The following is a 23,765-nucleotide window of genomic DNA, read 5'->3' on the forward strand; positions in this document are numbered from 1 at the left end:
CAGGTGATCCACCCACCTCGGCCTCCCAAAGTGCTGGGATTACAGGTGTGAGCCACTGTGTCCAGCCCAATTTGTAGTTTTTTAAATTGAAATACTACCAATGACTATAACATAAAGAAAAATCAGTCACTTAACCTCGTCGTTCACTCAAGGCAAATTATCCATATCATTCACTTCGTGATCATGGACAGGCTGCTCATGATCTCTGAGCCTCAGCTCCTCTTCTATAAGATGGAGCCAACCAGTGCTTATTTTGCGGGGCTGCCGTGAGAGTGTGCTGAGCTAAAGAATGTAAAAGTGCTCAGCGCGGTATTTGGCCCCTAGTGGGGTCAGGAGAGGTGGATTTCCTTTCTTTTTTTCCCTCAGTTTCATTTTTTGAAAAACTGAAAAACTTTCCCTGTCGGTGTCTCATTTGGTTAGAGTGACAGGCTGAAACTTGTTCAGACTCTTCAAGTTCAAGATCACGTACGTCTCTCCCCCCACCTCCCTACAACATCCTTCCTGGTGGGATAGTTGCTTTTAAAACATCCTTCAGTAACTTCGTTCTGTGCGCAGGACTATCCCTTTCTCCTCCACCCCTTTGGCCAGGCAGCTCTAGGTCTCCAGCCCTGGCTCTCGACATAGTGAAATTAACCATCAAGAGAGGAGAGGTGCCAGGGTCAGGCAGTGCACTGGCCAACTGAGGTCTTGGAATCAATGCTGCAGACCCACCTGGTGTTCTGGTGTTTCCAGTTTCCAGCTCTTTTTTTTTTTTTTTTTTTTTTTTAAGAAAGGGCTCCCTCTGTCACCCAGGCTGAAGTGTGGTAGCACGATCATAGCTCACTGCAGCCTCGGCCTCCTGAACTCAAGTGATCCTTCCATGCCTCAGTCTCCTGAGTAGCTGGGACTACAGGTACATGCCACCAGCTAATTTTTTTTTTATTTTTATTTTTTGTAGAGATGGGTTTTAATTATGTTGCTCAAACTGGTCTCCAGAGCCTTTGAGGGGCATTTGGAACCCTCTTGGCCTACGAGCTGGGCTTCTGAGGACCGTGACTAATGTTCAAATGTTAACACCCTCACAGTGCACCGCTTAGAACCCCCCAGGTAATCTGTACTTTCCACACCCTGTTTCCCCTGGTACTTTTCCCTCTGCCTGGAAGGCCCTTCCCACCCCTCAGCTCCTTTAGCATCCATCCTTAAAATAACTCAAATATCATCACCCTGTGAAATTCCCCCTTCCCCACTTCCGTTTCAGGTAAAATGAGAGACTTCCTCTTCTTAGTTCCCTGAATCTCTAGTCATTGTTCCCCAAACTTCATCAATGCACTGGTCACACATTTCACCATCCCCAAGGCAAAGTCTATGGCTCCTTCACTTCTCTTCCCTAGTACCCTCCCGGACTTCATCTATAGTGTATCTTTAGCAAACATTTGATAAACAAATGAATCAATGAAGGAGAAAATCTAAATTTTGCAGAGAACTCTGGGTCAAAGTGCCAAAAAGTAGATCACAGGTTCCTTTTGCTATGTCCAGAACAAAACTTTCTTGATTTAGTCACAACAGTGCTGAGCAAAAAAGATGTGATCGATGCTGAAGACAAAATCCACATCCTGAACAGCTAGGGACTATGAAGCTTCCATGGTGTGTTTTGCTGAAGTGGACGGGGGAAACTTAGGGCCCCGCGGTTATTGGCATGCTGGCGTCCTGGGCAGGATGAATTGGCTGGTTGGTGCCAGACCCCCGTATGTCTGTACAAAGGTAGACATGTTGGTGGACCCTCAGTTTTGCTAAGGAGGATGTTAAGATTCTTGACGGATTAACAAAGGACCACAGAGCCTAAAATATTTCTGGAAAAAAGTTTACCAAAGATGATTTTGTTTCCTTTAAGAATATCCAGTAACACTATAACTCTACAAAATAAAGTGGCACAATTGTCTAACTAAGCCTCATTCCAGAGCATAAATTATGTAAAACTTGGAATCTTTTTTTTTTTCTTGAAAAGAAATACTGAATAGGGATGTATGAACAGAAGCCATGTCCGTCTTGAATGGTGGTGAGACAAGATGGTATATCCCCATGCCATTAACCCTGAGGCCCGGGGCTTAAATACCATATGGAAAGGGTGAGTCAGAAGAGATGTGCAGGACGATTGAAGTATGATCATGTCAAGTCAAACTTGGAATCTTAAGAAAACTAAATATCCCCCTGCCCTTTTGTTGACATGAATCCACCTAACAGATACTTTTCCTTTACCCTAAAGATAGACATCATGGCTAGGCATAGTAGCTCATACCTCAAGCCTCATTCCTTGTAATCCTAACACTTTGAGAGGCCAAGTAGGGAGGATCTCTTGAGGCCAGGAGTTCAAGACTAGCCTGGGCATCATGGTGAGATCCCATCTCTATAAAATTAAAAAAAAAAAAAATGCTGGCTGTGGTGGCACGTGCTTCTAGTCAGCTACTTGGGATACTCAGGCAGGAGGCTCACTTGAGCCCGGCAGGTTGAGGCTGCAGTGAGCCAAGATCTTGCCACTGCACACCAGCCTGGGCAACAGAGGGAGACCCCGACTCAAAAAAAAAAAAAAAAAAAAAAGCTAGACATCAGCTTAGTCCTAGTCAACGTTTGACTAATCTTGATTCAGTCAAAATGGAAAGAAATCTGAGTACAGGTTCCAGACTCTGTCCTGTTGTGCCCTTAAGATGAACTCGCAGTGAATGTGAGCACTCTGCTTGCGGAAGGCCTCATGTTTTGATTAGTCCTAGAAAGCGTGGATTCTTGTGGAGCGGCAGTGGCCCTGCCCATCAGGAACGGGTTCCCAGGTGTTCCGCTTGTGCATCTGGAAGGGCTCAGGCTTGTTTTCATGCTTTGCTGTTGCCCCATGAAATTCTTGAGTTTTGAACACGTGGCCCCACACTTTCATTTTTTACTGAGCCCCACAAATTCATTATGTAGCCAGTCCTGCTTCCCATCAATGGTTATAGGTTTCAGCTACCTTTCAGGGAATGTGAAAGTAAATTCTCACATAATGAATTTTTGTCCTATACCCACACATCCCATGGAGGAAAACGCAGGGCAGGATCTTGCTTTGTCTCACCTACAAACTATGTGCATCTGCGGTAGGTGCTTAACTCTTCAGAGCCTCTTTGTTCTCAGCTGTAAAATGGTCTGATAATATCGATTCTGGTCTCAGGGGGTCGTTGTAAGGATCAAGTGAGGCAATGTCAGTGAAAACATGCATGTGGCAAATGGTGAAACTCTCACAGAAATGCCACGCATTCTTTCCTTAGGTGGGCAGGTCAGACACCAAAGGGAAGATTCCAAGAGGTCTCTGAGGAGTCTGAGCTGACCTCATTACTATTCTGCTGCTCCTCAAATCAGTCTCACAGTGCAGCCCGAGCCGTTTCCAAAATCAAAGCTATGCTCATGTCACTGCCCTACTTAAAACCCTTCAATGGGCCCTCTTTGCCCTTAGGGATGGGGCGGGGGTCTTGTAACCCTGACTGTGGACCCTGAAATATAAGTCTCTCTTAGATTAAAAGAGGCTCCAAATTTTTAAAATGCCCGGAATAAATGGTATATAAAAGCAACACATAGTTGGTGTCTTCTTTTTTTTTTTTTTGAGATGGAGTCTGGCTCTGTCGCCCGGACTGGAGTGCAGTGGCTTGATCTCAGCTCACTGCAAGCTCCGCCTCCCAGGTTTACGCCATTCTCCTGCCTCAGCCTCCCGAGTAGCTGGGACTACAGGCGCCCGCCACCTCACCCGGCTAGTTTTTGTTTTTGTATTTTTTAGTAGAGACGGGGTTTCACCGTGTTAGCCAGGATGCTCTCGATCTCCTGACCTCGTGATCCGCCCGTCTCGGCCTCCCAAAGTGCTGGGATTACAGGCTTGAGCCACCGCGGCTGGCCAAGTTGGTGTCTTTTTAAAAGAGACATTTCTCCCTAAAGCAAATGGATGGTCTAAGGGCATTGTTCAACTTGCCTTCAAGACCCAAGAGACTGAGCACCTTGACGGAGGCAACCAGGTCCTCTCCCATGACCTAGAACAGTCCCTGGCATGGAGTGGGTATGAAAGAGACGTTAAAGACTAGACTTGGAGGCAAGCAGAGCTGGAGGTCATATCTTCCCCTGCCACCTCTTAGGACTGTGACATGGAGCAAGTCACCCAGCCTCATTTTCCCTCATGATTATGGTGAGGATTAAATAAGGCAAGTGCATGGAAGTGCCCGCGACAGTGCCTGACACAGGGTAGGAAGCTATTGTGTGGCAGGTGCTATTCAATGAATTGTAGGATCTAGAGCTCAGTGTATCAGTATCAATGATCTTACTAAAACAGTGTGTATTTGTGGAACCCTTTTATTGTGTAATGAATCAACATTTTATCCACTTACAATACACAAATGAACTATAATGTGGTCAAGATTAGTATTGTTAAGTTTCTCTAATGACTATATTTGAAACCTCTAAAAGTAATTCAATTTCATGTTCTGATTTGGGTTGCTCTGCCATTTTCACACCTCTTACTTATAGATGGTTTTCTAAGGAATGTTTAAAACTGAGAACACTGTGGATCACCTCAATTAAAAAATGGAAACTCCCTTTTCAACTTACCCTTCTACACCCCAATTCAGTTCCCTAGAAGGTTTCATGCCCTTCGTTTTTATAGGGCTGTTTTGTAGTTTGTTTTTGTTTTTCTGGAAAGATAATTCCTAGATGAAATGTGGGGGTACTGCTTTGTGTTTAAATACAACCACTTGGGGTTCTCTTCTAGAGGATACCCAGGAATCTCAGGGTAAAGCATTTCTTCCCATAATCCCTCCCAGTGGCCCCATTTAGCCATTTTGAAGACATAGACCCATTAAGCTGTGTAAAGCCATTGACACCCTATGTAGGAACATGTAGACACCATTTTGTATACATTGTTTTTCCCAGAGGGTTTATGGACCCCAGGAGGTCCTCCCATGGTATCCTTAAGGATGAGCCTTCTAAACCAGATGGATGGTCTTAAAAATAAAAGGAAAGGATGCATGGTCTCAGGATAAGAATTCCTACCCTTAGATATTAATTGCTAGTAAAAGCTTACTATACGCTCCTGCTCCTCCACCTTCCTGATGGACTTGCATTGTAACAGGGAGAAATTTGGCCCAACCAAGGGACTCAGATTATCCTGGTGGAATTTGAATATCAGGCCCTAGCAACTAGTATGCAGTAGGGAAATTTGGGGCCAGGGGAAAACTGTTAGTTATTATTTATTTGTGGTATGTTTACTTTTTTGGAATTTTTATACACAATTATGACCCAGTACCAAGTAACTCCCCAGCCCTTATATCTATAGAGATTTAATAGCTGGAATCCTAAACAAAGGTTATAAACCAAGATTGTAAACATATGAATAGAGATGAACCAAAGGTTAACACCCTGCTGTTTTACAGGATGAAGGATCATATTATATCAGTGAAGTGGGAGCCTGTTTGACTGTCTCGGATCCAGGTTAGTAATTACAGAATGCCCGTTCTACCAGCCATGACACTGTTTCTGGTTAGCTCACCTTTCATGCTATTGAATCTGCTCATGTTTGATGCTGCTTTTTTTTTTTTTTTTTTTTTTTTTTTTTTGAGATAGAGTCTTGCTCTGTTTCTCAGGCTGGAGTGTAGTGGCACAATCTTGGCTCACTACAACCTCTGTCTCCTGGGTTCAAGCCATTATCCTGTCTCAGCCTCCTAAGTAGCTGGGATTACAGATGTGTGCTACCACACCCAGTAATTTTTGTATTTTTAGTAGAGATGGGATTTCACCACATTGCCGAGACTGGTCTTGAACTCCTGACCTCAGGCGATTCATCCACCTCGGTCCCACACAGTGCTGGGATTACAGGTGTGAGACACTGCACCCGGCCAATGCTGCTTTTAAGGAACAGGCTAAGAAAGCAGCCAGAAATGTGATTTTGGGGGACTTTACTATGCCTCTGTGTGCTGTAATTTGCCCATCTGCTCGTAAATGAGGCTAGACTAGTATGATGTCAGAGATCATGATTGGCAACGATAAAGAGTTTAGTGGCTTTTTGACAGATCTGCTGTTGATAGTGCAGCTGATTCTATACTCTGGGAATCATACATTCACTCTACTAAAATGTAGTTAGTGACTGCTAGGTGCTAAGCCCTGTATTAGGCATTGCGGATCCATAATATTTCAGACTAATAGATCTTACCCTCATGGAGTTTACATTCTAGAAGAGGAAGAGGGCAACAACACATTAAATGATAATACAGTAACCCCCCCACTTATTCACGGTTTCACCTTTCATGGTTGGTGCAAAAACAGGTGCGTACAGTACGGTTAGAGTTTCTGAGAGAGATCACACGCATATCACTTTTGTTATAGTGTGACAATTTTTCTATGTTATCATTAGTTATTATTTTTAATATCTTACTGTGACCAATTTATACATTAAACTTCATCACAGGTATATATGTGTATGCAGGAAAAAACATAGTATATCTAGAGTTCAGTATTATCCATGGCTTCAGGCATACACTGGTACACTGGGGGTCTTGGGATGTATCCCCCAAGGATAAGGGGGACTCCTGTGCTCTGTTAAGTAGTGATAATTTCTTTTTTTTTTTTTGAGACAGTCTCGCTCTGTTGCCCAGGCTGGAGTGCAGTGGCTTGGTCTCGGCTCACTGCAATCTCTGCCTCCCAGGTTCAAGCGATTCTCCTGCTTCAGGCTCCTCAGTAGCTGGGATTACAGGCACCTGCCACCACACCTGGCTAATTTTTGTATTTTTAGTAAAGACGGGGTTTCTCCACGTTGGCCAGGCTGGTTTCAAGCACCTGACCTCAGGTGATCCATGCACCTCGGCCTCCCAGAGTGCTGGGATTACAGGCGTGAGCCACTGCACCCGGCCCAGTAGTGATAAATTCTATGAACAAACACAAGCAGGAGGAGTGGAGAGGAATTGAAAGCTATTTTAGGTGGGTCTATCCCTTATACTTTAGGGAAGCCCTCAGGGGAGAAAGGCCCTTTGAAGAGGTGAAGTTTGAGAAGAGAGATTCACCTCTTTGGGGATATCCGGGCCTAGGGAAGCTCTTTCCAGATGGCCAGAAGAACAGACGCACAGGCCCTAAAGGGTGAGCTGGCTAGTGTGTTCAAGGACCTGCAGGGTGCCAGTGTGCCTGGAGAGAGAACAAGCAGCAAATGTGGTCAAGGGACAGACAACCAGGCCAGAGCATGTAGGGCCAGTGGGCAAGGCAAGGGTCAGGACTTTGGACTCTATTCTAAAGTGTGAAAGGATGCCACCAGGGTGTCTAGGGGAGAGAGGAAAATGATACCTCAGATTTACATTTATAAAGGTTCACTTTGGTTGCTATATGGATAATGACTCTAGTGGGGTAAATTCAGAGAACTCCTACAGTGTTCACTTCCAGAGAAGCAAAGCTCCCGCTCACACTAGATGTCTCTCAGAGGCCTCAAATGTTTCCCTGCAAAGTTAAATAACTTTTATTTTCTTGTATCCCCCTGTGCCAGGTACTGTACTAAGAGTTTTCATGTCTGTTTTCTCCTTTTCAAAGCTCTATCCTTTGACTAGCTTAAACATTATTTTACCAGTTAAGGAATTTATGCTGAAGAAACTTGCCAAGAATTGAAAATGTGGAGTAATATCTACTTAAAATATCAGCTACATTGTATTGATATGTTCAGGGAGATTTGCCAATGATTGTTAAATGTAAGTAAGATAGCATAGTTGACAACTCATTTTCGTATATGTTAATTCACTTAGACCTGTCTCATTTAGGATAGAGAATAAATATTGTGAGTGCTAACATCAGTTAGCTAATGTTATCACTAGGTATGGACCAGATTTTAGCCAGCAATAAAGTAGCAATCTCTTAAGAGGCAAGGGAGGCTGGGTGCAGGGGTTCATGCCTGTAATACTAGCACTTTGGGAGGCTGAGGCAGGCAGATCACCTGAGGTCAGGGTTCAAGACCAGCCTGGCCAACATGGCTAAATCCCATCTCTACTAGAAAAACAAAAAAAATTAGCCGGGCGTGATGGCGATCACCTGTAATCCCAGCTACTCAGGAGTTTGAGGCAGAAGAATTGCTTGAACCTAGAAGGCAGAGGTCGCAGTGAGCCAAGATCGCACCACTGCACTCCAGCCTGGGCAACAGAGTGAGACTCCGTCTCAAAAAAAAAAAAAAAAAAAAAAAGGCAGGGGAAGTGAAAGACTGATCAAAAATTAATTTAGAGCTGAGGGTGTGGGAAAATCAATTCTAGGTCCTGATCCTAATGGCTGAGCAGGAGCTTAAGGAGTCACAGTAATGATGATTTTCATGTTAATGGGGGTATTAAGAATAGTAATCAGTTGTAATTACAGTAGTGACAGTTGTAATGTTAGTGGGGATGGTAGTAGCAGACTATCCCAGGATATAACACATGATACGGTCGTGTACACAGATAATTCAGTATGTTGTCTAGGGCATTTGCATGTACAGACACTGGCATTAATGCCACCTTGTTAATTCATCCTGGGACTATTCCTTACTGTAACGACTAAGCGGACCAGACAGTTGGGTCCTCTGACCAGTGAAATTTCTACCATTCAAGAAGCTATAGTGCAGTCAGAAGGGTGCTTAGTAAGCATGGAATTAGAGAAAATGGAGTTCATTGTATGATTAATTATTTTTCTTTTATTATTATTATCTATTTATTTTTGAGACAGAGTCTTGCTCCGTTGCCCAGGCTGGAGTGCAGTGGCACGATCTCACCTTACTGTAACCTCCACCTTTCGGGTTCAAGCAATTCTCCTGCCTCAGCCTCCCTGAGTAGCTGGGATTACATGCACCCACTTCCACGCCTGGCTAATTTTTGTATTTTTAGTAGAGACAGTGTTTCACCATGTTGGCCAGGCTGGTTTCAAACTCCAGACCTCAAGTGATCTGCCCAGCTCAGCCTCCCAAAATGCTGGAATTACAGGCATGAACCACCATGCCCAGCCTATTTATTTATTTATTTATTTTAGAGACAGTCTTGCTCTGTGTCCCAGGCTGGAGTGCAGTGGCGTAATCATAGGTCATTGCAACCTTGAACTCCTGGGCTCAGATGATCCTCCCACCTCAGCCTCCCAAGTACTTGGGACCACAGGCACGTACCACCGTGCCTGGCCTCAATAATTAAAATGTTTGACTTCATCTGCCTTGAAGCCTCCACTTCCTTGGGCAGGGTATACCTGTCATAAGACAGGGCCAGTCCTTGAGCAGGTTTCTCTACCCAGACGGCCCTCAGATGGGAAGAGATGGGCCTCTCCCTTCTCTCTGTTTCTGTGGATGGATGCAACAACTCCTCCTAATGAGTTCTTTTTTTTTTTTTTTTGAGATGAAATTTCACTCTTGTTGCCCAGGCTGGAGTGCGATGGCACAATCTCGGCTCACCACAACCTCCACCTCCTGGGTTCAAGCGATTCTCCTGCCTCAGCCTCCCAAGTAGCTGGGATTACAGGCATGTGCCACCACGCCTGGCTAATTTTGTAGTCTTAGTAGAGATGGGGTTTCTCCATGTTGGTCAGGCTGGTCTTGAACTCCTGACCTTAGGTGATCCGCCCGCCTCGGCCTCCCAAAGTGCTGGGATTACAGGCAAGAGCCACTGTGCCCGAGCCTTAATGAGTTCTTGACCCTGCTCGTCTAATACATTCAGCCTGGCGATAGGCAAGTGCTCCATTTGCTGACTGTGTGTCCCTTCACTGATTCATTAAGGGTTCTGTGACTTTCTAAGTTTCAGAAAGCAATCTTCTCTTACCTCTAAAATTTTGGAGGCACCTCTCTGTAGCCCCCAAGTACTGACTAGTTCCCACCCACTCTGTCCCCAGTGATTTAAAATAACCAAAGAACACATTCTCAAAAGTTCTCATTTCAGTGTTTGCGCATTCCAGTTTATGTGAGGTGTCTCCCTTATACCCCAAACAGAGCAGCTGAAAAAGTCTCCAAACCGCACCAGGGTGTTTTTTCATGGGGAGAAGGTGGCAGAACCCCCAGAGAGCCACTCGGAAGGAAGTCCATTTAGCTGCACATGGGCAGCCCAGCCACAGCTGGAGCTCGGTGGATGCCTGTCAGGACTCTTAAGAAATCTATATGTCACCTTTTCAGAGACAATTTACCAAGGAATGAAGCATGCAGTGGTGATGTTCCAGGCAGCGGTCGGGCATTCCTTCAAGTGCGTGAGTGAACAGAGCCTCCAGCTGTCAGCCCACCTGCAGCTGAAAACAACCAATGTCCAACTTCAAGCCTTTGATTTTGAAGATGACCACTTTGGAAATGGTAAGTTAAAGATGGATTGGGTTGCAAACATACACTTTAGAGTCCCCAGGGTAGATCCAAATGGTTTTCTGTCTGCAGATGTCCAAGGAGCCAGCATGTCATGAGCTTCCTGGGACAGTATGATTCCACGCAGCTCACAGGGCCAGGCTCCTCTGGCCACCTCAGAATCAGGCACCTGCACCCACCCAGTCACAGCTGTCCCACAGCAGATTACATTCTCTTAGACTCTCACACATTCTCATTCATTTAAACACTCATGCGCTCAATCAAAACAGAAAATACTACCTGCGACTTCCCTTTATGTCCTGGTGGGTGTAAATTCAGATATGTTTGGAGAACACTTTAAAGATCCTCAGTATCAGTAATGTCTAAAATCAAGATTTGAGGATAGTTTCTTTCCCACCTGCAGAGGGAAAAGAGCAAAATGGAGCAATTCAAGATAGAAGGAAACCCCCTCTTCTCAATTACAAGCTGTTGGAACCCCTCATCTCAATTGCAAGCTGTTGCACCCAACAGTGTTTCCTGAGAGTTGGTTTTAGTTTCCCTCTAAATTCTGCTTTGAGTTCTGACCATCACAGGCAGAGCTTGCCTGATGACTGCCCTGGAGGAAAACAGATCCCTGGGCCAGGGCCAGGAGCCGACCAGGGTGACTTTCCAGAAAAACCCTCTTCTCCCTCCCAGGAAAACAGTGTTACGAGGATTTCTACATATGCCCAGGAGGGTCATGTACTCAATTTCTAAAACATCCCTCTCATAATAACTAAAAAATGTGCTCAGACCTTCCCAGTTATCAAAAATAGATTTAGCTAGAAGTTTAGCCATCTTTTAAATGTCTACAATATGAATCTGATTTTGCTTTGGGTTCCATCATGAAATGGCAGATGCGTGTAGCAGAAAACTTCTCCGCAGGTACTCAGTGGGAGGCATTTGGCAGAGGAAGGACTGGGCGTTGCTTGCCTTGGGTCCCCTGGTTTCTGTAGGCTTTGTCGGAGTCCCACAGTCATATGAAAATTTGCCAGTAGGGGTTGCCCCCATTTGTCATCCACTCTCAAAACTTCTAGTGTTGGAAAACTATTTCTTTCTTTTACAATCATTATGAAGGTTTGAAAAACTTCTGTAATCGTGTGATCCTAAAAAAAAGGTACACACTTGCTCTTCTTCCCCTTCAGAAGCTCTGTGAAGCAGGAAGTGATCAGGTCTGGGAAACCTCTTAGTGGCAGAGGTGGGAAATAAAACCTTTCAGCAGGACGTGCCTGGCCTCCTATTAGCAGTGTTCACAGGGATGCATAGAAAAGCTCTCTTGTCTTTACATTTTTTTTTCTTAAAACCATCATTAATTGGATAGTTTTCCAAACAACAGACTTCAGAGTTCTCCTTAACTCCTCTCCCTCCAGCAGCCTCTCATACAAATAGTCACAAAGCCCTAACAATTCCACTTCCAAAATGTTCCCCTTGTTCTCCCGCTGTCACCCTGTCAACTCAACGCCGTCTTCCTAGTGTTTGCACTTTAGATTTCACTAAAGATGCTCAAATGCGAAGAGGCATGTCATTCTGTAAATAGGATTTTCTAGCAGAGAGTAAGAGAAGGGGGAAAAGAGGAGCAGGTTACCATACCATATGGTGTTTAAAAGATACATGTGCAGAGGGTTATGGGAGCCCAGAGGAAGCTGTGATTGACAGCATTGCTGATGAGAGGGTGGACTAAAGAAGTCTTGACTGATGGGCGATTTTTAAACAGGGGCTTGAAGAACTGGAGAGGAATCCAGCAAGTGTGAAAGCTGAGACTTGTAAAAGATAATGGTCATCCCAAACAGTAGACTCCTGACTCCTAAAATCCCCTCCTCCCTAAAATCCTGGAGCCTGCATACATTGTTTTTTGTTTATTGAGTTTTAGGGTTTTTGCTGTCCTTTCCTTTGGCTGTTTATTATGCTGTTTTAGCAGCCCCAAGCTATCTGAGCAGCCCCTTTAAGAAACACAGAGTTAGGGCCAGGTGTGTTGGCTGACTCCTGTAATCCCAGTACTTTGGGAGGTCAAGGCAGGCAGATCACTTGAGGCCAGGACTTTGAGACCAGCCTGGACAACATAGCAAAACCCCATCTCTACTAAATATACAAAAAATTAGCCCGGCATGGTGGCATATGCCTGTAATCCCAGCTACTCGGGAGGCTGAGGGATGAGAATCACTTGAAACCAGGAGGCAGAGGTTGCAGTGAGCCGAGATTGTGTCACTGCATTCTGGCCTGGGTGACACAGTGGGACTCTGTCTCAAACTCTTACTAGAGTTGGACAATATGGCTCCGGGAATTACTCTAAGTTGAGAATCAAGACATAACTCTGATCACAACCCTCTAGGCCAAACTAGCATATTTTCTCAAAGCTGGATCTGCCTGGAAGCAGCATCAGAATCCCACCGGCCCCAGCTCAGACCACTGAATTATAATTTCCTGGGCATGTGTCTGGAGATCTGCAATTTAATAAGCTCCCTAACTAATTACCAGTGCTACACATGTCAGAGCCACTGTGGCTCTGAGAGGATCTGAGAAGGAAAGATCCCTTTCCCTCTCATTTTCACCCACTGTGGTCTGAGCCCCGGCAGCTCCATCTCTCCCTCAGTCTCCTTCTCTCCAAAGCTGAGGCAGATGTGGCAGTGCCACTTCCCAGCATTTGTGGCCAGTCTGTAACACTTGTTACTCTGACTTCAATTACAGCGGATGAATGCTTCAGTGACAGAAACAGGAGAGAAATCCCTGTGGCCATGGGCCTGAGTATCACAGGACTGCTTGTCATTTTGCTAACCGCATGTCTGGTGGCCAGAAAGAGGCCCAGTAGAGGATATGAACGCATGTAAAGCCCCACTTTCTTCAAAACGTGCAAGGTTAAGGTCTTGGGAATTCCGGCCTCATATTCAGCCTGAAGTGAAAGGATTGACCTGTCTCGTTGCCTGTTGCACCCTCCTGAGCTGATTAGGAAACCTAACTTCCCACCAAAGGGCTACCCCAGGGCTAGGAAACGGCACCTCCCCACTTCCTCCTGTTGCCTTGGGGAGGCCATGCCAGGTGTGCTTGACACCCTCTGCCACACCTGAATATACCAGTGCTGGCTTCCGGAATTAGGGGCAATAGGCAGAGACATGAGCGGGGTGCTTGTGAGAAGGGAGGAAGCAAAAACCTGGAGGGAGAATCGTGGCGAAGACATTTGCAAATTGACTGATTTTTCTTAGACATTTTCAAGAGTCCTGATTTTCAGTTTTCAAAAACATTACTTTAAAAAAAATCAATGCATTTCAAAATTGGTTACAAAATGATTTTAAACTCCTGGATTTTACCAACATTTGGTTTACTTAAATTATAGATGATCTTAGTATACTATTATTTTTTTAAAAAGCATATCCTACTCTATGGTAATGTATTATCTGTTTAAAAAATTAGGTAACTGCCTATTTCACTTTTTTAATTTAAAGCACATATCAAAGATCATGGCAAAAAAGGAGGAGCTCAATAAATATTAGCTCTTCCGTTCCTTCAGCTTCATGTGTTGTCTGCCTTCTTAGCTACTTTTTTCCTGGTTTGTCGGCTTTTCTTTGATGCTGTTTTATTCTTGTAAATGGGTCCATTTGGACCATTGCAGGAGAGGAGGGAGGCAGAGCAGGGAAACAATCCGGAATGGCAAGCAGGAAGAGGTAGACCCGCCTGCAGGATCACTCACTTCCCTTTTATGCAAACATTCACCGAAAGCAGTACATTCCTGATGGCGGACGGTTGATATCTGAGGAAAAATGCTATTAAAATATGGCTTAGGATGTTATTCATGGTTTCCTATTACATTGATTGGGGTTCAGAGAAAAGGGAGAGGAATGTTCTTAATTGATTCAGAGAAAGGGGAGAGGAATGTTCTTAATTGATTCTACTGACTGGAAGTTTTCTTGTTTTTCCAAATTTTCCAGAGGTGCCATTCATTATTTTTAACATGACATTTATGAAATTTGACAACTCTAAAACTACTGCTTATTTGGGAAATGTACTGACTCCCCAGGAGGCATTTTTGCTCTCCTTGTTTTCTTAGAAGTGGGGCTGTGGGCGAGGGAACACCGCAGCTTCAAAAGAGTGCTAAGAGCCCCTGAAGACATCCAGAGTGTCAGGAAATGTCTGTTTCCCTCTTAAAACAGGAGACGTTGATGACAATCTGATATGAGGACCCAGGAGTTCCCCCAAGTGACTCAGGCTTAACAGCAAGAGCTTGGCTTTGGAGAGCTGCGATCTCCTTCCACCTCCTCCTTTAAACTGTCTCCTGCTCCAGGCTCCCCTGTGTCCAGTGTTAAGGGCACTCGAAAGTTCTGTAGGGCAGAGGACAAGGTGTTTATTCACCGGCCACTCACCCTTCTGCAGAATGATTAATGTAAGATTTACCTTCTAGCATGTGGAAATCCCTCCCCTCACAGATGAATCAGAAGCAGAATTTAAAATCAAGTGTAGAGGGATATGACCATTCACTTAAATTTAATTTTCCTTCCTACCTTCTTCAGGGAGTTCTTTTGGATGATGGCCACTGCTTGGACTCCTGCTATCTATTCCCCCCCACCCCAGTACCAGTTATTCGTAGAATTAATTTGAATTGGCATTCTGGTAACACAAAAAGCAAAGGTGTCATTGGACTGGCCAGTAAATAAATGCTTGGATGTGTGATTTACTCACAGTCCTGCCCACTTTCCAGGTGGAGAGGAGAGGGGGCAGCGGAGATGGGCTCCTCATCTGCCTCCCCTCCTAACCACACACACATCCACCCTAAGAAGCCTGTGATGAGAGGGAAAAAAAATTCTGTGAACTCCTCCGTTACTAAATCTGGAGGAAAAAAAAAAGAGTGGGTTGCTTTATCTTCTTCCTTTTCTAACCTAGGATAGTGAAAATGGCTCCCAGGAAGACTGGGAAGAGTAAAGGTAGGGACTGGTGGCGGCGAACTGGGGAAGCAACCTCAGGGCCGAGGATCGCTCCAGGCTGCAGCTAGTTTCCATGCTACAAAAAAGAGAATAGAATCCAAATATCTAGCCCAAAGGGAAACATCAACTGAAGTCAGATGCCATGGAAAGAAAGACCGTAATTCACCCAAATGGCATCATAGGAAATGGAGTATTTGGACTGACATGCTCAAGCATAAACAAAATGAAAACCAACTGCATGGTCACTGTGCCAAAATACTGCAGCAAAATCAGAATAGTATGAAATTAAATTAAGAAAAGGAGTGAGGGTGTATTAGTTTGCTAAGACTATCTTAGGAACATACTACAGTCTGGATGCCTTAAATAACAGAAATGTGTATTCCCACAGTTCTGGAGGCTAGAAATTCAAGGTCAAGGTGTCCACAGCATTGGTTTTTCTGAAACTTCTCTCCTTGGCTGTAGATGGCCTGTGTCTTCATGTGGTCTTCCTTCTGTACCTGTCTGTATCCATGTGTCCTCTTTGTGTAAGGATACCATTCATATTGGATAGAGGCCCACCCTATTGACCTCATTTTCACTTATTGACTTCTTGAGACACCCTGTGTCCTAATACATGTTCTGTGCTCCTGGAAGTTAGGACTTCACCATGTAAATTTGGGGGAAGGGAGGGGAGACAATTAAGTCCATAACAGAAAGTTAGAAATGAAAATAGTAAAATACAAAGAAAACAAAATTCAAGGAACAGAAAGAAATTCCTGACAATTGCTTGATGCTGAGAATCACTTAATGTGAATTCCAGATAATCAGAGTTTAAAGATAAGATGTTAAAATGAAAGAGTAAGAAAACAAGAGGAATGTCAAAGCAATACACTACATAATGTATAGAAACAGTAAGAGGCAGAATAAATAGGGAGGAAATTATATTATTTTCATAGAGAGAATGACTGAGATCATTACAGGTAATACAGATAAACCTTATGATTAAAGCATTACAGGGAAGCTACTAGATATACAAGCTACTCTGACATAGAGACCTCAAAAATAGAATGACAATATATTTGAAGATTTAAGGACATTTCCTTGAGATAAATCATTGAAGTTGGGATTAAAAGAGCATGTCCCAAAAAAGAATTGATACCAAAAGTTTAACACCGGGACATATCAGGAACAAGCTATAAAACTTCAAACATAAAGAAGTCTTTAGGCCTTTATGGAAAATAAAATAAAATCACCTGTAAACAGGAAAGTTAAAGTTGACCTCCAATTTCTTCACAACAACATTTAAAACCAGCAAATAATTTCTACAATCATCTAAGACAAAAAAGTATGACCCAAAAATATCAAGTATAAAGACAATAGGCAGATATTCTTTTGTTTGTTTGTTTGTTTTGAGACAGTCTTGCTCTGTCACCAGGCAGATATTCTTAACTATGAAATAATTCAAAGGATACAGCACAAGTAAGCCCTTCTAAAAAATATTGCTTGACAATGAAATTCACTGAGAGAGGAAATGAGTCGCAATATAAACAAGGAAATAAGCAGCCTTTAGGAATAGAAAAGTCACAGTAGGCCTGGTGTAGCAGCTCATACCTGTAATCCCAACTCTTTGGGAGACTGAGGCAGGAGGATTGCTTGAGCCAAGGAGTTTAAGACCAGCCTAGGCAACATAGCAAAACCCCATCTCTACAAAAAATACAAAAATTAGCCGGGCATGGTGGTGCATGACTGTAGTCCCAAACTACTTGGAAGGCTGAGATTGGAGGATGACTCGAGCCTGGGAGGTCCAGGCTGCGGTGAGCTGCGATCGCCACTGCACTCCAGCCTGGGTGACAGAGTGAGACCCTGTCTCTAAATCAACAAATAAAATAAATGGAAAAAAAAGACTGATGCTGGTGAATAGTGGATCCATTTACATATAAAATGTACTAAACAATTATGGGTCTGGGAATACAAACACACTTTCCCATATATGAAATGATATTTGTACATGGTTATTCATTACAACATTATTTGTAATAGCAAAAAAATGAAAACAAGCCAAGGGTCCATCAGTAGGGGCCAGATTTTAAAACTGATTCATCCCACAATGGAATCCTTAAACAGCTACAAGAAGAATGAGGATGCTATGTATGTTTAAGGAAAGAGTTCCAAAATATATTATATCAAAAAAGTATAGTGCATAATAGTATATTCATTATTGTCCTATCTGCACAAAGAAACATCAGAAATATAAACAAGAACTAAGGAAAATAATTATCTAATGGGGACAGGAAGAACTAAGAAAAAGGGGCAAGGGTGGAAGTGAAACTTCTCAATGCACAGCATCTTGTATTATTTTTAAATCATATGAATGTGTTAAATAGTCAGAACACTTTTTTTTTTTTTTTCTTTTTTTTGAGACAGAGTCTTGCTCTGTCGCCCAGGCTGGAGTGCAGTGGCACAATCTCGGCTCACTGCAAGCTCCGCCTCCCGGGTTCACGCCATTCTCCTGCCTCAGCCTCCCGAGTAGCTGGGACTACAGGCGCCCGCCACCACGCCCGGTTATTTATTTATTTATTTATTTCGTATTTTTAGTAGAGACGGGGTTTCACCATGTTAGCCAGAATGGTCTCGATTTCCTGACCTCATGATCTGCCCACCTCGGCCTCCCAAAGTGCTGGGATTACAAGCATGAGCCCACGCCCAGCCAGTCAGAACACATTTTTAAAGATTACAGGGATGATAGTTATCAAATAGAATTGAAGTGTTATAAACCTATACAATGGATCAAGGTCAAAGATTGTTTCCTTAAGTTGAAATAGCAACCAAAACATTCTTCACACAGGGGCTTGGTGGGTGGCTGCTGGCAACGTATTTTATTGTGGGCTTCTTGATGATAAAGTTTAAGCTAAAAACTTCAAAAATTAATAGTTTTTAAAACATTTTTTACTTAGCAGGCAATTGAAATGCATGGTACAAAAATAAGTGATAAGGTTATTGTAAAATGAAATGGACAGAATAAATATTTGATTTAATTTTCTGTCTGTGAGAATTTCACAATAAAATCAGTTAACTTTGTAAAAAAAAAACAAAACGAAACAAAAAAACCTAGACAATGTTAAAAACAGTAACATAACTATTCAAAATTTGGAGTTGTCTGGGCACAGTGTCTCACGACTGAAATTTTGGGAGGCTGAGGTTGAAGGATCACTTGAGGCCAGGAGTTCAAGACCAGCCTAGGCAACATAGTAAGACCCCATCTCTCCAAAAAATTTAAAAAGTTGCTGAGTGGGGTGGCATTTGCCTGTACTACTAGTTACGTGAGAAGTTGAGGTGGGAGGATGGCTGACCTCAGGAGTTTGAGGCTTCAGTGAGCTATGATTATACCACTGCACCCCAGCCTGGGCAACAGAGCAAGACCGTGTCTCAAAAAAAAATTTTTTTTTGGAGTTGAAGAGAGGGGAGATGCAAGGGAATCTGTTAGTGCTAGTCGTTCAAAACAGTATCAATAGATAATGTTTAAACCGGAAATAAGGTTTAGCAAGCACAAGTCCAATTTACTTTATAACCTCTTAATGCCTTTTATAATTGTTTAATGCATACTTCAGAATCTCTTTCTACAACTTTAAAGGGGCCCCTTATGAACCAATATTTCCCATGACATTGGTGTGTGATAATTCCTTTAGTTTAAGTTTTTTTCTTCTATTAAGTGCAAGTAAAATTGAAATTAACAAATGTAATAAAATAGTACTTGTATGATCCTATCTTAATAAAAGTATTTCTATTTATTTTTCTAACCTATCTATCCTTGTAGTTCTAAAGAAAGATGCCTGAAATAATGTTTCTCCATGTTAGCAATGACATTTCTGGGTGGATGGCCCTGGGGTAGTTGGTTTCACTTTTTTGTTTGTGATTTTCTCTACTATTTTAGTTATTTATAATGAGCATAGACTATTTAAAATAGAGTGATTTTGCTTTAAGCACGCACGTGAGTTTGCACATGTGTGCGTGCACGCGCGCGCGCACACACACACACACACACACATATTCACAGAGGAACCACATGCCCAAAAAGGTTTATAGTGATTGATTCAAATAGAAGAAATGTGGTGATTGGATCAGTCACTACTTTTCTTTGTGTACTCTTTTGCATTTTAGAAATGTTTAAACAATGTTAAATAATTTAATCATTTAACAAAACTGTATAGACAGTAAAAGTTGCCCTCCACTTCCCTCCCAGTCCTCCTCCCAGTTTTTGGTGTATCTTTGCACACCGGACCCACCAGCACATGGGTTTGGGTTCACACGATGCTTCACGGATCTTAGGGAACTTCTGTTATAGAACGCGGAGACCTGCCACGTTCTTTTTAATGGCCATATTATTTTCTATTGTCTGAACACTATTTTAGTTTTTACGTATATTTAAATTGTCTCTCATAAAATGAGCAGTGCTGTAATATATCTTTGCATAGTTGTGCGAATATATCTTTGGGATAATTTCCTAGAGATGGAATTATTGGGTCAACAGTTGTGTGCTTTACCTTTTGTTTTAACTTTTTGCATTTTTTCCCACTCATTTTAATTCCTTAAAACTTGTCAAAGTTCTTTTTTTATTTAAGAAATATAGGCCAGGCATGGTGGTTTACGCCTGTAATCCCAGCACTTTGGGAAGTCAAGGACTGTGTGAGCCCAGGAGTTTGAAACCAGCCTGGGCCACATAGCAAGACCTCATCTCTAAAAAATAAAAAATTAACCCGGCATGGTGGCACACACCCCTAGTCCCAGCTACTCAGGAGGACAGGGTGGGAGGATGGCTTGAACTCAGGAGTTCCAGGCTGCAAAAAAAGAGAAGCATATATAAGTAACAAAGTTTCATGTACTCCAAAAGGTCTTATCATGGAAAGCAACATATCTCTGTCGCCCTGCCTCCCTGCCCCAAAGTACAAAATACATTTAACTAATTTTAACAATTTCTTCTGATTGCTATCTCCATAACTCTAAAAAGTAAAAGGTTTATCATGATAGTTCCTAATTGATCCATTTTAGACTTCCTGCTATAGCACATAAAGATTTGTGGTTACACAACTATTTTTGGTTAAATCGGTAAGGTATTAAGGCATGCATTATTATAGTTTTATAAATATTGGCTGCTGTCAAGCCAAGTAGTGTACTACAAGCACAGTTTCTTTCCTGTCCAATTTTCTTTTTCCTGGAATCTCTGATTGCCACTCTGTCTTCTCTGACCTCTTCTGATCCTTTTATTCTTGGATATCAGGTACACTGAATTGCGTTGATGGCGATCCTTGGTTCAGGACATAATTTCAGTGTTGGTTCATACAACGACCTCACACATGTATCTTTTTAGCTATCTATGACTAAGACATGGTTCTTCATTTATTTGCCCTTTTCTCCCAGTCTCTTCATTATTCTATCAACTTCCCCCTTTTCCCCAGACCCCTCCGTCTTTCCTCAGTTGAGATTTATTAGTCTCTGACTCAATCAATTACATTTAGATGAATTGAGTAAGCGCTTTCTAATGGTATAAAGAAAAAACAGTTTTGATAAGTTTGTAAACTCTCACTTTTAAGCTCTCATAAATAATTTGGTCTGTTTTCTAATATTAGCTAAAAGTAATACAATAAAACCTTAGGAGTGACAAAATTGTTTTATAAAATGGATAAAAATCATGTTTCTCAAGAGATCATCTGTAATCTGGTCACTGGTCACCAAATGGTCTTTGTTTTGTTTTTGTTTTTTGTTTTTGTTTTTGTTTTTTTGAGATGGAGTTTCACTCTTGTTGCCCAGGCTGGAGTGCAATGGTGTGATCTCGGCTCACCACAACCTCTGCCTCCCGGGTTCAAGCGATTCTCCTGCCTCAGCCTCCCGAGTAGCTGGGATTACACATGTGTCACGTGCCCGGCTAATTTTGTATTCTTAGTAGAGATGGGGTTTCTCCAAGTTGGTCAGGCTGGTCTCGAACTCCTGACCTCAGGTGATCTGCCCACCTCAGCCTCCCAAAGTGCTGGGATTGCAGGCGTGAGCCACCGCGCCCAGCTGGTCTCTTTTTTGTAAGCATATCCCACTTAGCAGGCAGTTTGCCTGGAGTGACTTCTTACTCAGTTCAGGAAATGAGGATTATGATTATTGAATGTTAATTACTGAGAAAATATGGTTATTTAATCTTCTAACAGTCTTACATATTATTTGCTGACTTTATAAATTAGGAAATTGCAAAGGTAAATTACCTGTCCAAGGTCACAAAGCTAGTTAATGGTGGAGTTAAAAGTCAAGCTTTGTTTGATGCCAAAGCTCATCTTCTTTCCCCTCTAGCCTACTTTCTGGACTGCATCACCAAACCTTACCCACTGTATTGTATTTGTTTTCTCTCTTAGTGGATGAGTGCTCGTCTGACTACACAATTGTGCTTCCTGTGATTGGGGCCATCGTGGTTGGTCTCTGCCTTGTGGGTATAGGTGTCTATAAAATCCGCCTCAGGTGTCAATCATCTGGATACCAGAGAATCTAATTGTTGCCCAGGGGAAATGAAAATAATGGAATTTAGAGAATTATTTCATCACTTCCAGGATGGATGTTGGGAAGTTCCCTTAGAGTGTGGGTCCTTCAGACAATGTAAACCACCATCTTCTACTCAAACCAAGTGAGTCATGTGTGATTTAAGTTCAGGCAGCATATCAATTTCTAAATACTTTTTGTTTATTTTATGAAAGATATAGTAAGCTGTTTATTTTCTAGTTTCCTTTAGAATATTTTAACCATTCAAAGTCAACATTTGAGGTATGTTGAATTAGCATAATACATGTAAAGTAGAATAAGCCTTCAAATTATAAACCAAGGGTCAGTTGTAACTAATACTACCTGTGTTTGCATTGAAGATTTTATTTTACCCTTGATCTTAAAACAAATGCCCTTGCTTTGTTTATCAAATGGACTTTCAGTGCTTTTACTATCTGTGTTTTATGGTTTAATGTAACATGCATATTCCTGGTGTAGCACTTATCTCTCTTTTTCCACTTTACATTTTTTGTTTTTGTTTTTTGAGACGGAGTTTCACTCTTGTCACCCACGCTGGAGTACAATGGTGCAATCTTGGCTCACGGGAACCTCTGCCTCCCAGGTTCAAGTGATTCTCCTGCTTCAACTTCCCAAGTAGCTGGGACTACAGGCACACCCCACCATGCCTGGCTAATTTTTGTGTTTTTAGTAGAGATGGGGTTTCACCATGTTGGCCAGGCTGGTCTTGAACTCCTGACCTCAGGTGATCCACCCACCTCAGCTCCCAAAGTGCTAGGACTATAGGCATGAGCCATTGTGCCCGGCCTTAAATGTTTTTTTTTTAATCATCAAAAAGAACAACATATCTCAGGTGATCTAAGGTTTTTTTAGTAAAACCAACAAAAAGAACAAATCAGATTACATTTTTTGTCTTGATGACTCCTGCTCCACAATTGCTAGACTAAGAATTAGGTGGCTACAGATGATAGAACTGAATAATAAATAAGAGACAATAATAATGGCCCTTAATTGTTAACATAAGCGCCAGACTCTAGGCTAAGCACTTTACCTACATCTCATTTCATTCTCACAACTTATAGGTGAATGAGTAAACTGAGACTTAAGGGAACTAAATCACTTAAATGTCACCTGCCTGACTGATGGCAGAGCCAGAGCTTGAACTCATGTTGGTCTGACACCAAGGTCTTTGGTCTTCTCAATACACCAAGTTGCCTACAAAAACAATGACAGCACACTCTGCCTGAAGGCTCACACCTGCCTGCAAGCATATGCTCACCTTATGGGGAAACGGCTTTATCCAGCATCTTGAGACTTTAGAGTAGATGAAAGGAGAGCTTTGCATCTTGAGGCATTAGGGTAGATGAAAGGAGAGCTTTGCAGACAACAAAACAGCCTATCCTTAATAAATCCTCCACTCTCTTGAAGGAGACTGAGGAGCTTTGTAAAACATTAGTTTCTCATTTTTGTGGGATTGTTTAGCTGGGCTGTAAAGATGAAGGCATGGAATAAACTTCTCAAAGTATTTTTAATTTTTTCCGATAATAGAGAAACTTCGCTAACCAACTATTCTTTCTTGAGTGTATAGCACCCTCTTGTGGTAACTTGCTGCTTCTGCACTTCATATCTATATTTTCTGTTGTTCACTTTATTCTGTAGAGCAGTCTGCCAAGAATTTTATTCCTGCTGTTTTTTGCTGTTAAAGAAAGGAGTTAAGTCAGGATAACAGAAAAGTCCACATAACGCTAGAATTTTTAGTCAAGGAATAATTCAAGTCAGCCTAGAGACATGTTGACTTTCCTCATGTGTTTCCTTACAACTCAGTAGGTTGTCAAGGTCCTGACTTTAACCTTAATAAAACATTGAATTGTATTAAAAGTTTTTGTAATAAAAACTTACTTTGGAGATTTGTGCATGTCATTTATTTTTTATGATTCATTTTTGTGCTGTATAAAATTTTGTTTACAATCATCTTAGATTTTTGCTCAGATCAATAAGTTAAATCATCTTTCTATAGTTTATTCTATTCT

General features: G+C 42.3%; 1 protein-coding gene across 2 annotated transcripts in view; it reads left to right on the top strand.

Moving 5' to 3' along the window:
- Positions 1–23,070, top strand: part of LAMP3 (lysosomal associated membrane protein 3) — a 40,632-nt gene extending 17,562 nt beyond the window's left edge. Inside the window, exons 4-6 of one of the 2 annotated variants that reach the window (XM_025376209.1) lie at positions 5,412–5,469; positions 10,121–10,291; positions 21,597–23,070. In XM_025376209.1, the coding sequence (XP_025231994.1) occupies positions 5,412–5,469; positions 10,121–10,291; positions 21,597–21,730 (363 nt within the window). In that variant the 3' untranslated portion in view covers positions 21,731–23,070. Of the gene's footprint in view, positions 1–5,411; positions 5,470–10,120; positions 10,292–13,000; positions 13,810–21,596 lie in introns of those variants that run through there. The other variant, XM_025376208.1, reaches the window with a different exon arrangement.
- The last annotated feature ends 695 nt before the right edge of the window (positions 23,071–23,765 follow it).

Source organism: Theropithecus gelada, chromosome 2 (assembly GCF_003255815.1).
Source record: "Theropithecus gelada isolate Dixy chromosome 2, Tgel_1.0, whole genome shotgun sequence".
Lineage (NCBI taxonomy): Eukaryota > Metazoa > Chordata > Mammalia > Primates > Cercopithecidae > Theropithecus > Theropithecus gelada.